Here is a 12,326-nt window from a genome sequence, read left to right as displayed (position 1 = left end):
GGGAAAAACAGAGAAGCTAAAATGAACCAGCAACATTGGCCATTCCAATTCCACCAAGGATATTTTGGAAAAATTATTTTTATCCATACCAAATTCATGGGTAATTTTGTCTATCCGACATTTAACTTTCGGCCATCAACTCCGTTACCAATTCAGTGCTTTGACTAGCATTCAAGGTGATAAAGTGCCAAAAAATTAACGTTAAGAGATAAAGTGAAATCGCTACAAACCTTATGAGAGTTTTCGTGATTTTTCCCGAGAATTAATACTCCTAAATTCATACAGGACAGCGGAAGGCCTCTCTGTATCATCAACCTGCGTTCAACAATACCCAAAAAAAAAAAACAAAAAAGATATAGAGAGAGTTTATTATGCAGCATTTTATTAGTTTCATGACTTAGTCACATTTCGAGGCAAGTCAACTGTAAACTCTGAAGTACTATTTCCAACTCTGCTAGGTGGAAGAAATTCCCTTCTACTTTTCTTTTTTCTCCAAAAAAAATCTTCATCCCTCGAAAAATGGCTAACATCCCAGATGCTGCACTGGGATTCATCCTACAAAACCTGAAAGAATCGGTTCAATACAATGCTGAATTAATAGGTGGAGTGAAGGACAATGTTAAGGAGCTCTGTGAAGATCTTGAAACGTTGAGAGCCTTCATCAGGGAGTACACAGATAAGTACAGTGACAATGAGATCCTTGAAAAGTTAGCCAGTAAAATCAGGGGTGTGGTTTATCGAGCTGAGGATGCAATTGAAACATACATCTCTTGTGCTTCAGTGCAGAAATTGAGAAGGGCGATCAGCAAAGCTGCCCATTTTGTTGATTATATTTCAGACCTTCGAGCTGTGGGGAAAGAGATTGAGAAGGTCAGCAAAGATGTGCAGGAGATTTACCAAAACAGGGCAGCACTTGGATTTGCTGCTATGCAAATTGAGGAGATATCCAACAGACGTCAAAAGAAGAAAAAGGTAATAGATGAACCACTACTGGTATTTTGCTTTGTGTCTACAATACTTGGATTCTTGTAAATTTGTATGCTCCTAAGCCATTAAGCATCATTTATGATCTGGTGTTATTAAGTGCTTAAGACTGATGACTTTTTTGCTTGATAGATCTAAAGGAGGAAAAATTGATTGGTAAATCAGTGGTTTAAATTTAGTAGAATTCAAGTGGAATTAAGTCAACTAGAATTATGGGATAGGTAATACTTTGATTTGATAAGGGGATATTTGATCCATTGTTATTTCCCATAAATACCAGATGATGATTCTGAGGAAAGTCAAAAAAAAAAAAAACAAAAAAGAAGGATATGAACGGAACTATATGGATAAAGATCTCAGTAACACATAACTTTTCAGTGATTTTTCATTAATTAACATCCTGAGCTGGATGAAATCCTACATAAGTCCTTTCTGTGTTCAAAGTTTATCTTTTGATTTTCAAGTGCTGACGTATCCCAGATATACCGCATGTCTTTGTAATGCCTAGGGTTTTTAAATTTGTTTGTAATCGTCCGGAAGTTTTTTTGTAGAGTAATTACTGTTTAGTGTTCTTAAGGTGTAAAAGAAATGGATTTTGAGCCAAACTCTCTAGTGTCATTGCATCGCAATTTCATTTCTAAAATATAGATTGTAAAGAAAAAGCTCAATGCAGCCATTGTCTAGTCCAATCTGTTTCTTGGTTCTACGTTGCAGTATGGTCATAAGTCATAACATTGTGAGTGGGATAAATATAGAGTGAGATGGATTGTGGTAAGTTACTCTTCAAGCCTTCTGTTAGGGTAAGCCCATTTGTATTGAATCAGACTCTTTTATCCATCACTGACGTGTTCTTTTCATACTTGTGTGGTCTAAAAAGCGGCCACTAAAAGAAACTTTTTACTTGCTCTATGCAGCCATTGTCTAGTCCAGTCTGTTTCTTGATTCTACGTTGCATTATGGTCATAAGTCATAACATTGTGAGTGGGATAAATATATAGTGAGATGGGTTGTGGTAAGTTACTCTTCAAGCCTTCTGTTAGGGTAAGCCCATTTGTATTGAATCAGACTCTTTTATCCATCACTGACGTGTTCTTTTCATACTTGCTTGGTCTAAAAAGCAGCCACTAAAAGAAACTTTTTACTTGCTCTATATAGTGGTCGCTAAAGAGGGAAAAAAAATTCACTTGGCAGGTATTCAAAAGCAGATTAGTAGTTACCACATTTCATTAATCACCCCTATGGAATGTCCTGTCTTTTGGTTTTGAATTTCCAAGTGTGATATATCTACCATTTAATTTACAGACTCCAGTGGTTGAGGAAGATAATGTGGTTGGTTTTGATGACGCGGCTAAAGAAGTAATTGAGCTTCTTACAGGAGAATCAGATGATCAATCGGATCAACTAGAAGTAATCTCAATCATTGGAATGCTTGGCCTTGGGAAGACGACACTAGCCAAAAAAGTTTTAAATGACCCTAAAATTGAGTATGAATTCTATACTCGTGCATTTGTGAATGTGTCTCAAGAATATGAAAGGAAGGAAATGTTCCTCAAAATTTTGGGTCAGTTTACTCAAATTACTGATCAAATGAATAAGATGTCCGATGAACAGTTGTGTAAAGAACTCCATGATCAATTGAAGACTCGAAAGTATCTGATTGTGATGGATGATGTGTGGACCAATGAAGCATGGGATCAGCTCAAGGGTGCTTTCCCCAACAATAATAAACGGAGTAGAGTTCTAATAACAAGCCGACACAAACCTGTAGCTGTTCATGCTAATCAAAGTATTGATCCTTATTTTTTGCGGTTTCTGTACCCAGAAGAGAGTCGAGAGTTATTGCGAAGAAAGGTTTTTGGAAACAATTGTTGCCCCTCAGAGTTGGAGGCTTATGAACTGCGCATTTTGCAGAAGTGTGATGGACTACCGTTAGCTATAGTGGTAGTTGCAGGTATACTTGTGAATCATCGAGATAGAACAGATTGGTGGAAGAAAGTAGCTGAAGATGTGAATGATTATGTTGCAAGAAAACAAGAGCAGAGTTATGATGTGATCAAGCTAAGTTACAATCACATGCCATATTATTTGAAGCCATGTTTTCTCTACCTTGGAGTCTTCCGTGAAGATTTTGAGATCCCGGTGTGGAAGTTGGTTCGGCTGTGGATCGCTGAAGGATTTATTCCACGGGATGGGTGTATGAGTCTGGAGGATATAGCGGAGGATTATTTGGAGGAATTGGTGGACAGAAATTTAGTAATGGTGGGGCACAGGAGGTTGACTGGTCAAATAAAAACATGTCGAATTCATGATACTTTGCGTGACTTCTGCAAGAAGGAAGCCACGAAAGAAAATCTTTTCCAAGAAATAAAAAGGTTTGATCAAGCCCCTTCTTTTTCTGCTGACCGTTCTTCTGATGGTTTTCGTCGCTTGTGTGTGAATGCATTTGTTGCTGATTATATTAAATCAAAACCATCTGGTGAATTTGTCCGATCATTTCTGAGCTTTGCCAAGGATGAAACCACTTTGCAACCCGAACATGTCTCATTGATCCCTAAAGCCTTCAAACTTCTTAGAGTTTTAGATGCTAGATCACTTATTTTAACCCGTTTTCCCACTGACTTGCTTTACCTGGTTCTTTTGAAATACATTGCTGTCTCTTGCAACTTCAAAATCCTTCCTGAGAAACTGTCAAATCTCTGGAACTTACAGACTCTCATAGTAGAAACATCATCTCGTACCCTTGAAATTAAAGCAGACATATGGAAGCTTCCACAACTAAGACATGTACACACTAATGCTTCCACAAGTCTGGTAGAATCTAAGAAAGAGCTCATTATTAATGCACACTTGAAAACCCTTTCTACAATTTCACCAGAAAGTTGCAGAGCAGAACTGTTTGTTAGGGCTCCCAAACTCAAGAAGTTGGGTGTATGTGGAAAACTAGTTAATGTCATACAGCCCACTGGTCAGTCTAGCTTGTTTGCCAACCTCTTCAAATTGGAAGACCTTGAAAATTTGAAGCTGTTGAATGATGATATTACTTTTAAGTTACATGCTCTTCCTCAAGAAAACATGTTTCCTAGGAAGCTAACCAGGTTGACTTTACTAAATACCTTGCTCGATTGGAAGCACATGTCCACATTGGGAAAGCTGGAGAAGCTTGAGGTGCTGAAGTTGAAAGATAATGCATTTCAAGGAGAGCTGTGGCGAACAGAAGGTGGTGGTTTTCGTAATCTTAAGGTTTTGCACATTGGCAGTACAAATTTAGTGATGTGGAAAGCTTTGGCTAGTCATTTTCCCATACTAAGAAGCCTGTTCCTCAGGCATTGCACTAAGCTTGAGGCTGTCCCATCTGGTCTTGGAGATATAGCTACCCTCCAAGAAATTGACCTCTACTGTACCAACTCTATGGTCGCTAAATCTGCAAGAAACATTCAAGTTTTGAAATTGAAGGTTCAAGCAAATGATAAGAACAAAAGAGGAGCTGCATTTAAACTCTCAGTTTATCCTCCAGATCAGTGATTCCAACACAAATAAGCTCATAATTGCTGCCTTAACAGGTTAGGAAAAAATTTTGCTTTCTATTCTAATTTCGCTCAAGGTTCTTTTCCCTTCAAAGTTCTATTCTACATGCATGGAGTAATTCAAAATATAGGAGCTAGACTATTTCAACAGCTAACAATTGCTACTTAATTGTTCTTCTTCCTTCTAATTTTTTTTAATTAATTTGCAGAATGTTTAACTTCTGTAAGAGGAAGGCCGTGGATCTACATTGCTGGTTGAAACATTGGGAAGCAGGACAGTTGAGTAGAAATTGTCTCAACTAGATCGTCTGGGACTAAGTTTTCAGCTGGAGAACTGAACTTCTGTATTGGGATTTTCTACTTGTCTCTTTCATGAGAGCCCAGGATTGTACTTCTTTTTTATTCTGGTACTCTTTCGGCAAATTTAACTAGCCTTTGTCTTGTATCTCCTCAATTTTTAAAAATTAAGTCTTCTTTTATTCTCTCCCTGTATTGATAGCTATCAATGTTACACCCTGACGGCAACAGTCATTCAATCAATAAGAAAACTTGCCTTCCAGCTAAACGCAAAAGATAAAAAGAAAAAAAAAGAAATCTGCATGTTTAAAACTTTTATCATTGGAGAAATTTCTGAAACAATTTATTCAAGAGCAGCACTTGAAAAATGAAATGAATATGAATGACTTGGATTTGCCTGGAGTCAAAGTTTTTGCCTTGGAGGAGGTAAGTATTTGAACGTATGCCTCTTACGTGAAGTCCATGTATCATCCTTAACAAGAGATTGCGAAGTCATCCATTTGAAGGCGTTTTCGCTAGTAGCTACAAACTTCATGCCTTTAAATTGGCTGAGTAAAATATTAGGATAAAAAGCATACATGCTAAAAAAATTTTTTCAAAAAATCCTATGACGTGAACATGGAAGCCATCCAAAATGTGATCTTCATTCTTAGGGTGTTAATGTTCATGGTTTTTCAAGTAAAGTTTCAAAACAAGGCGTTGCCGTGGATGGTGGTCGAAGAAAAATGTAGAAAAAGGAAGCAGAAGCAGATTCGCGACCCGATCCGCGAGGGACCAGGCTGCGGATGCACTTTTCCCTATTTTAAACATGAATTTCATTCTTCAAAAGTGAACTTTTGGTGATGATCGGCGTCATGACGGGGCTGGTTTTCGTCGAATCAGTTTTTGCTATTTTAGGTAATTTTTGTAATTTTTAGGTTATTTTCTATTTCCAAGTGTTCGTTTGAATCTTGTAAGTCTATTAAGGCATATCTAGCATATCTAAACACAAATATTAGTATTATTAGGGTTTAGATAGTTCTAGGGTTTGAGTCTTGTAGGTTATAAATAATCAACCTTATGCAACATTTTCGAAAGTTATGTTAGAAATGAATAAAATTTGAGAGTTTTCTCTTTCTTGTTCCTCGAGAACGTCGCTTCATACAAAGTGAGAATGTCTTCTTTGTTCAAGTATCAATCAAGGAATGCGCTTGATTGTGGTGTCTTCTACCCTTCTAACACGGCCTCGAACCGCCCTTGATCGTTTAGAATCCGCAAATTGTTCATAACCTGATCAAGATGGATCTTTCTGCTGCTAGATCGATTCGATTTCTTCTTGAGCAGTCCTTGGAGAATCGAGTTCGCATCAGTTGGTATCAGAGTTTTGGCTCTTAATCCAAGTTAATATCCTTTTTCTTTTTTTGTTTTCTTCTTTGTTCTTTGATCAAACCCTACCCAATTAAAAAAAATTTTCTGTTCATTGTTTTAGGGTTTGAATTTCATGTGATCACCTTTGTTGTCGTTTGTTCGATTCTTGTTTTTTGTTGAGTTATCTTTGTTTGTGCTTTAATTGAGTAAAAAAAAAAAAGAAATACTGTTCATATTACTGTTCACCTGTCGTTATTGGTCACATACTATAGTGTATACTGTAGTAGTACTGTTTATCTGAAGTATTGTAGCAGTAATGTTCATCTGAAAAAAAAAAATTTCCATACCTTGTGTTGTCTCTTGTTGTTCTTGAGTATTATAGTCGGTTTACAGTTTTCTTAAAATTCTTGGATTGCATAGTTGGGTTTCTTGGAACTCTTGATTCAAAGTTTCCAAATCTTGACTTTTGAAAACCATAAGTTGATTTTCTTGAACATTGAATTTGCGACTATTTTTGTTTCTTGTGGTGGGCTGAATTAAAAAGGAGAAAAAAAAAAAGAAAGAAGAGAAAAGAATTTGATCCATGAAAAAAAAGGAACAAGACAAACAGATCATAGTCTTGAATTTGGAAATAAGAAAACAGTTTTGAATTGGAAACCAAAGTTGACTTGGGTTTTTTGCCTTTCTTAAAATTGCAATTTGCTTTTCAAAAGTGAATCCAAGAATCAATCAACCTAAACCTCCAAATTCCAGCCAAATACAATCGGGTAGAGTTTCTAAGTTTCCAAATTTCTGCCAAGTCATTGTTTTATTAATCCTAACCATTTGTTTCTTTTTTCTTGTCTAATTACGTCCAGCTTTTGAGTCGTTTTTAAGTTTACTTGAGTCACAGTCGATCTATTGTCTTCAATTCCTAACCATTGCCACTGTGTTGATTGAATTGTTGAGCCTTCTTGAACAATTGTGAGCAAATTCAATTTGTGTCAAGGATTGTGATCAAGGACTTGAAAGAGTGAAGAGACTATTAGAGTTTGCTTCCTTGAGTGTAAAGTGTAAATACAAGAGTGAATGTAAACATGTGAGAGAGTGAGGTGAGGAATTTTTCTTGCTTCATACTTTCTTGCAGGATAAAGCTTTACTCAATTTCGTTGCATGCCAAATCTCAATTTGAGGACAAATTGCTTTCAAGTGGAGGGGAATGATGTGAGCATGGAAGCCATCCAAAATGTGATCTTCGTTCTTAGGGTGTCAATGTTCATGATTTTTCAAGTAAAGCTTTAACACAAGGCGTTGGCGTGGACTGTGATCGGAAAAAAAACATGAAAAAAGGAAGTAGAAGCAGGTTTGTTGTGAGGCCCCGAAAATTAGGTTCTTATCTTTTATTTTGTTTTTCTTACTTGCCTTGAATTTGTAGTTGCTTTGATGATTGAGGTGTGTTCTTAACCCTATTTAACCCTATTACTTTATTTACCTTGGTGCATGTTTAATTTGATACATGTTAAATTTTATAGTGCATGATACTAGTGTGATCGATTAGTGAGGTGCGTGCGATAAATTTGGAGGATTAGAGGGAGTTTTGCGCAAAAGAAATTATATAACAAGAAGTGTTAAGAGTTAATTAGAGGGGCATTAGATATGTTAGTGATTAGAGACAAATAGAGAGGCAAAAAGATAGACAATACATCTTTTCTTGATATTTGTCAATTAGCCAACCAAGCTTGACCAACTAAGTTTGACTAAGACAATGCTTTCTTCTTCTTATCTTGACCAAACCTTTTTATTTTCATCATTTTCTTCTTCTTGCACACATCATGGACGAAATTTTGAGAGAGGAAAGGGAGAGAAAACACAAAAAAAAAAATAAAAAATTCAGCCTTTATCTCTTATTCAAATCATGAAGAATCCAACGAAAAATCCTAATCTACTCCGATCAATCTTGAGATAAGCTTGGAGAGAAGATTTTGGTGAAGTTTTAGAAGAAGAAAATCTTTCATCCCTCTTGATTTGCTTGTCATCTTTGGGTTTGGAGGTAAAGAGTTGAATTTGGCTAGAAACCTTAGTTTTCTTTTCTTATCTTATTTGAGATTTGATGTTATAGAAACTAAAGAAAGCATGTTTGTGGCAATTTCATGGTTTTGCTAGGGTTTGTATGTATATGTGATTATGATGTATTTCTTGTTGAAATTTTGGCTTATATGTATTTATTGTTATGTTGGTGATGAAACCTTATGGATTTGTTAGGTAGGTTTGGTTGACAAATTAGGAAATTAATTGGAGGAATGTTTGAAAAACCATTGGAGAAAATTCTGCTTGCTGGCCGAAATTTAGGGCTAGAATTGCAGCCTTGATTTCTAAATTTTCATGATGATTTTAAGATCAATTTTGCTCAAAATACTCTATAATATGTTAAGCTATAAGTATGTGCTAGATTTAAACCAAAATCATGAGTTTTAAGTGGTAAGAATACAATTTCTTTCACTGTTTTCATGGCTGGAATTCTGCTCAAAGCTGACCGAGAGAGAGTGTGACTTTATATAGCTTTTTTCTTGGTTTTGTGTGATGCGTATTACTGCCCTAAACACATGATTAGATAGTTACCTTGGTATGAGTAGTGAATTGGAGTGGAAAATGAAAGGTTTTAAAAGGTGAACTACCTTATTTTTCTTCATTGTTTTGCTGCTGGAAATTTCCGCAGGAAGCTCTGCATAACTTTGGAAAATTAGTTATAACTTTATGTAGAAAAATCAGAATTGAGTTTCGTTTATTGCGTTTGAAACTAGATTCAGAGGGATTTCTACCGTGAAAATTTCAGAATTTTTCTCAATTCCTATGAATATCTGTGATTTTCCAAAGTTGACTAAATTTTCACACCTGTTCTGTTTTTCTACCGGATAAAGCAGCAACTTGAGACTATAATTTGACTGATTTTTGGACAGAATCTTACAAATGTAACTTCGGGAAAACCGTAATCCTTTGAGCCAATTTTCCAAAGGTATAAAGTCACTACAACAAAAATGGCCTTTTCTGACATGTCTATAAGGACACTTACTGGTTTATGTCATTATAGTATTTCTATTATGACACTTATTATCAACTTAATAATATATGCTCTAATTTTTTTTATTTTATCTAATATAAAAATAATAATGTATCTTTAGGCTCTCTATCATAACACTTGTGAAAATGTGAGATACATCAAGAAAAATTAAAACACAAAACGACGTAGTTTTATTTTGGCGGAAGATTCTTTGCCAAAACACTTAAGTGAAATCTCAAAACTTCATTTTGCCTCCTCGTGAAATTTTGCTTCTTCTTATCTCTCTCACAAACTCTCTCTCTCTCTCTCGGCAAACTCTCTCTTAAAACTCTTGGCCAAAATTTTGCTTTCCCCGCAAAATTTTCTTACCAATTTATGCCCTCCGCCTCTCTCGGCCACTCTTCTGTCCTCTGCCTTATTGAATAATGAAGAAGCTAGGGGAAGCCCTGGCCGATCTCCCCAACATTTCTAATATCCAAACTGGTGTCCGACGAAAATTAGGGCTTTGAGTCTGAGAGAGACCTTAGATTTAGGGCGGTATTCGCAGCATCTGCACTTATTCTTTCTTGGATTTCAGCGATCAGAGGCAAATGTCGCCTCCTCCTGGACTCTACTTCGGCACTAGCACTTTCGCCTTGGTAAACCATCCGCTAATTTTTCTCTAATTTTTTGAAAATTTCATTTTGTTTACTTTTGTCTGATTTTGAGTTCTTTTTGGGTAATTATTTTGTGTCAGTTGGTGATTTGGGGGTTGAGGGTGGATGTTGGGGGTTGAGGGTTTTGGGAAGGAGAAGGTAAAGAAGGTAGAGGAGGTGATGTGGTTGTGGAAGGGAGTGAAGAGGTGGAGGTGGTGGCGGTGATGGGTGGTGGAAGAGCGGTGGACGATGAGACGGTGGAAGCTGTGGTTGTTGGCATAGGAGGAGAGGATGATGGTGGTGGTTGCTGCAGAAGTTCCGGTGGTTGAGGAGTGGATGCCGGTGGTGTTGGCATCTGAAAAAAGATTCCAAAGTAGAAGGTAGTATTGATGCTGTAAAAGATTCCAAAGTGCACATGACTAAGACAACGTCGGTCCTTAGTGGTAGTTTGTTAATGTTATCCTGATGAGTGACGAGAAGCCATTGGGAAGTCTGCATCTATATTATGTACTCCTAACATCTAGCAGCGGACAAGGTATTTTTCTATTCGTGTCAGCGATAATCTATAGGCTTAAAAGAAGAATTAAAGCCAATATATGAAAGGTCTTCCTACAATGATGATGCATGACAATGACATGATCACGAATTAAATTTGTTATCAAATCGAAGTGGATAAGAAATGTAGGGAAAGAATGTTGCAATTGAGACAATGTTTGACAGAGAGAAGGCATTAAAATAAAGAAAGAGATAGGCCTCTGTTATCAAGGCAAGGACTCTTTTGTAGTCTTGTTAAGTGGCTATTTGTACAAGTGTTACTAAGGTATTGGTAGGCTCTTGGATATTTTTCCTTTAGTTATGGAAGGGGTAGTTATCAAAACCTGCTTCGATCATTTTGTGACAGCTTCAATTCAACTGATTGCTGCTACCATTGGAACTCTTTAATTTAATTTATTAGCCAGCCAAAGTCAGGAGTTGGCTAATAAATCGGTTGTAAGTTTAGTTATGTGTTCGGTATGCACAAAAGTCCACTGCTGAAATCACAGCAGACGGAGACAGAGACAGAGAGAGAGAGGATTATACATATACATATATCTTTCTTGCGTATAATGTAAGTTTAATAATACCTAAAGGATGATCAAACCTAAAGCTGAAGGAGTTGTTAGAAACCTTAAAGAGAGATTTCTGAAATTATCTCTAAAATGGAAGATAAACTAACCGTGTTGGATTTGTCAAGAAAGCATGAGAATTGATTTCGACGTCAAATTGCAATATTTGAGCGATATACTCTATTTGTTTTCATATGTTAGTCATGAATTATAATTAATTACTTGCAGTCAGTCCCTTAAATGTTAGATCAAAACCAAAAAAATATGTGATGTTTTCTGATAGGGAAACATTTTGTAATGTGTGATGTTTTCTGCATCAGGTGAGGAAGGTGGATATGCTTGAAGAAGTCACTGTTATCTGGTCTGAGAAGGTTAAGGACGAATTGGTGTTGGATACCAATGACGTTGAGCTTGTTTCCCGATCTGCTTCCCTGATAAACCAAGTAAGAGACACTCTGTGCCATATTTATGATATTTGAATCTACAAGTTTTGTTCCTTGTCACTTGTCTTTAAAATGTAGTTCATCTGGCCGAATAGCTAATATACAACCTTTTCTTATTGTGGACAGAAATGCCATGTGTAGAACAAAGATATCCGGAAGTTCCTTGATGGTATCTATGTCAGTGAGAAAGGGCAAATAGCCGAGGAGGAGTGAGAGTTAGTGGCCTACATTTCTTGATCGTTTTCTTGGATTGATTCTCTTTTATCATATCAAGATGCTTGTGGGGATTTCTTAGAGATGACTTCTATTTTGAACTTAAAATAGAAGTCATGTTTTTTGGAGTATATATGCTTGCTTTTAGTGGTCTACTTTAGTGTTTTCTTATCTGTATTTAGAATGTATCAACAGTGTTTTCAACCACTTGCTTGACGATAGCCCATTGCCTGCTAACAATTTAGTTCATCAGTGCTTGTTGCAACCTTTTCCGGTACACACTCACTAAATGGAAAAGGATCTACAGGAGGTGGAAAACTGAGTCGAAATGGTGAAGTAGAGAAGGGGCTGTTGACGCTAATTTCCTCAGATGCTCCTGGACTTCAGGTGTTGTAACCTATATTTGGACTTTTTTTTTTTAATGATTAGTAGGTAGGTTGCAACAATATATACTAATTTCCTGGATTCCTTTTTAACTGCTTATACATTTTTTCTACATTTCAACTAGTTCATTTTTGGGATTGTAATGCTTCAACACTTTGTTTTTCTTGATTAATTATCCACCAGTTCTTTCCTATTATTTCCAGGTTTGTGACCCCAATGGCCGCTGGTACCTGGCTGATAGTGGCTTTGTTCTTGGGGACCTTTTATTTCTCACAGGCAAGGCTCTCATCCATGCTACAGCTGGTCTAAGGCCTGCGGTTTCACATCGTTCTAGTGGCGGAAGGTAGATATTGGTG

General features: G+C 36.6%; 1 protein-coding gene across 2 annotated transcripts; it reads left to right on the top strand.

The window, feature by feature from the left end:
• Positions 1-429: 429 nt before the first annotated feature.
• Positions 430-5,000, top strand: LOC113762820 (putative late blight resistance protein homolog R1A-3). Of its 2 annotated transcripts, XM_027306433.1 has the most exons (4): positions 430-972; positions 2,287-3,356; positions 4,068-4,544; positions 4,718-5,000. In XM_027306433.1, the coding sequence occupies exons 1-3, from the start codon at positions 520-522 to the stop codon at positions 4,504-4,506; spliced, it is 1,962 nt and encodes a 653-aa protein (XP_027162234.1). In that variant the 5' UTR covers positions 430-519; the 3' UTR covers positions 4,507-4,544; positions 4,718-5,000. The 2 variants fall into 2 exon arrangements, with proteins under 2 accessions (XP_027162234.1, XP_027162233.1); XM_027306432.1 differs by having other exon boundaries at positions 2,287-4,544.
• Positions 5,001-12,326: the final 7,326 nt, after the last annotated feature.

The sequence above is a fragment of the Coffea eugenioides genome, chromosome 2 (genome assembly GCF_003713205.1).
Source record: "Coffea eugenioides isolate CCC68of chromosome 2, Ceug_1.0, whole genome shotgun sequence".
Classification (NCBI taxonomy): Eukaryota; Viridiplantae; Streptophyta; class Magnoliopsida; order Gentianales; family Rubiaceae; genus Coffea; species Coffea eugenioides.
This window is presented reverse-complemented; position numbering and strand designations above follow the sequence as displayed.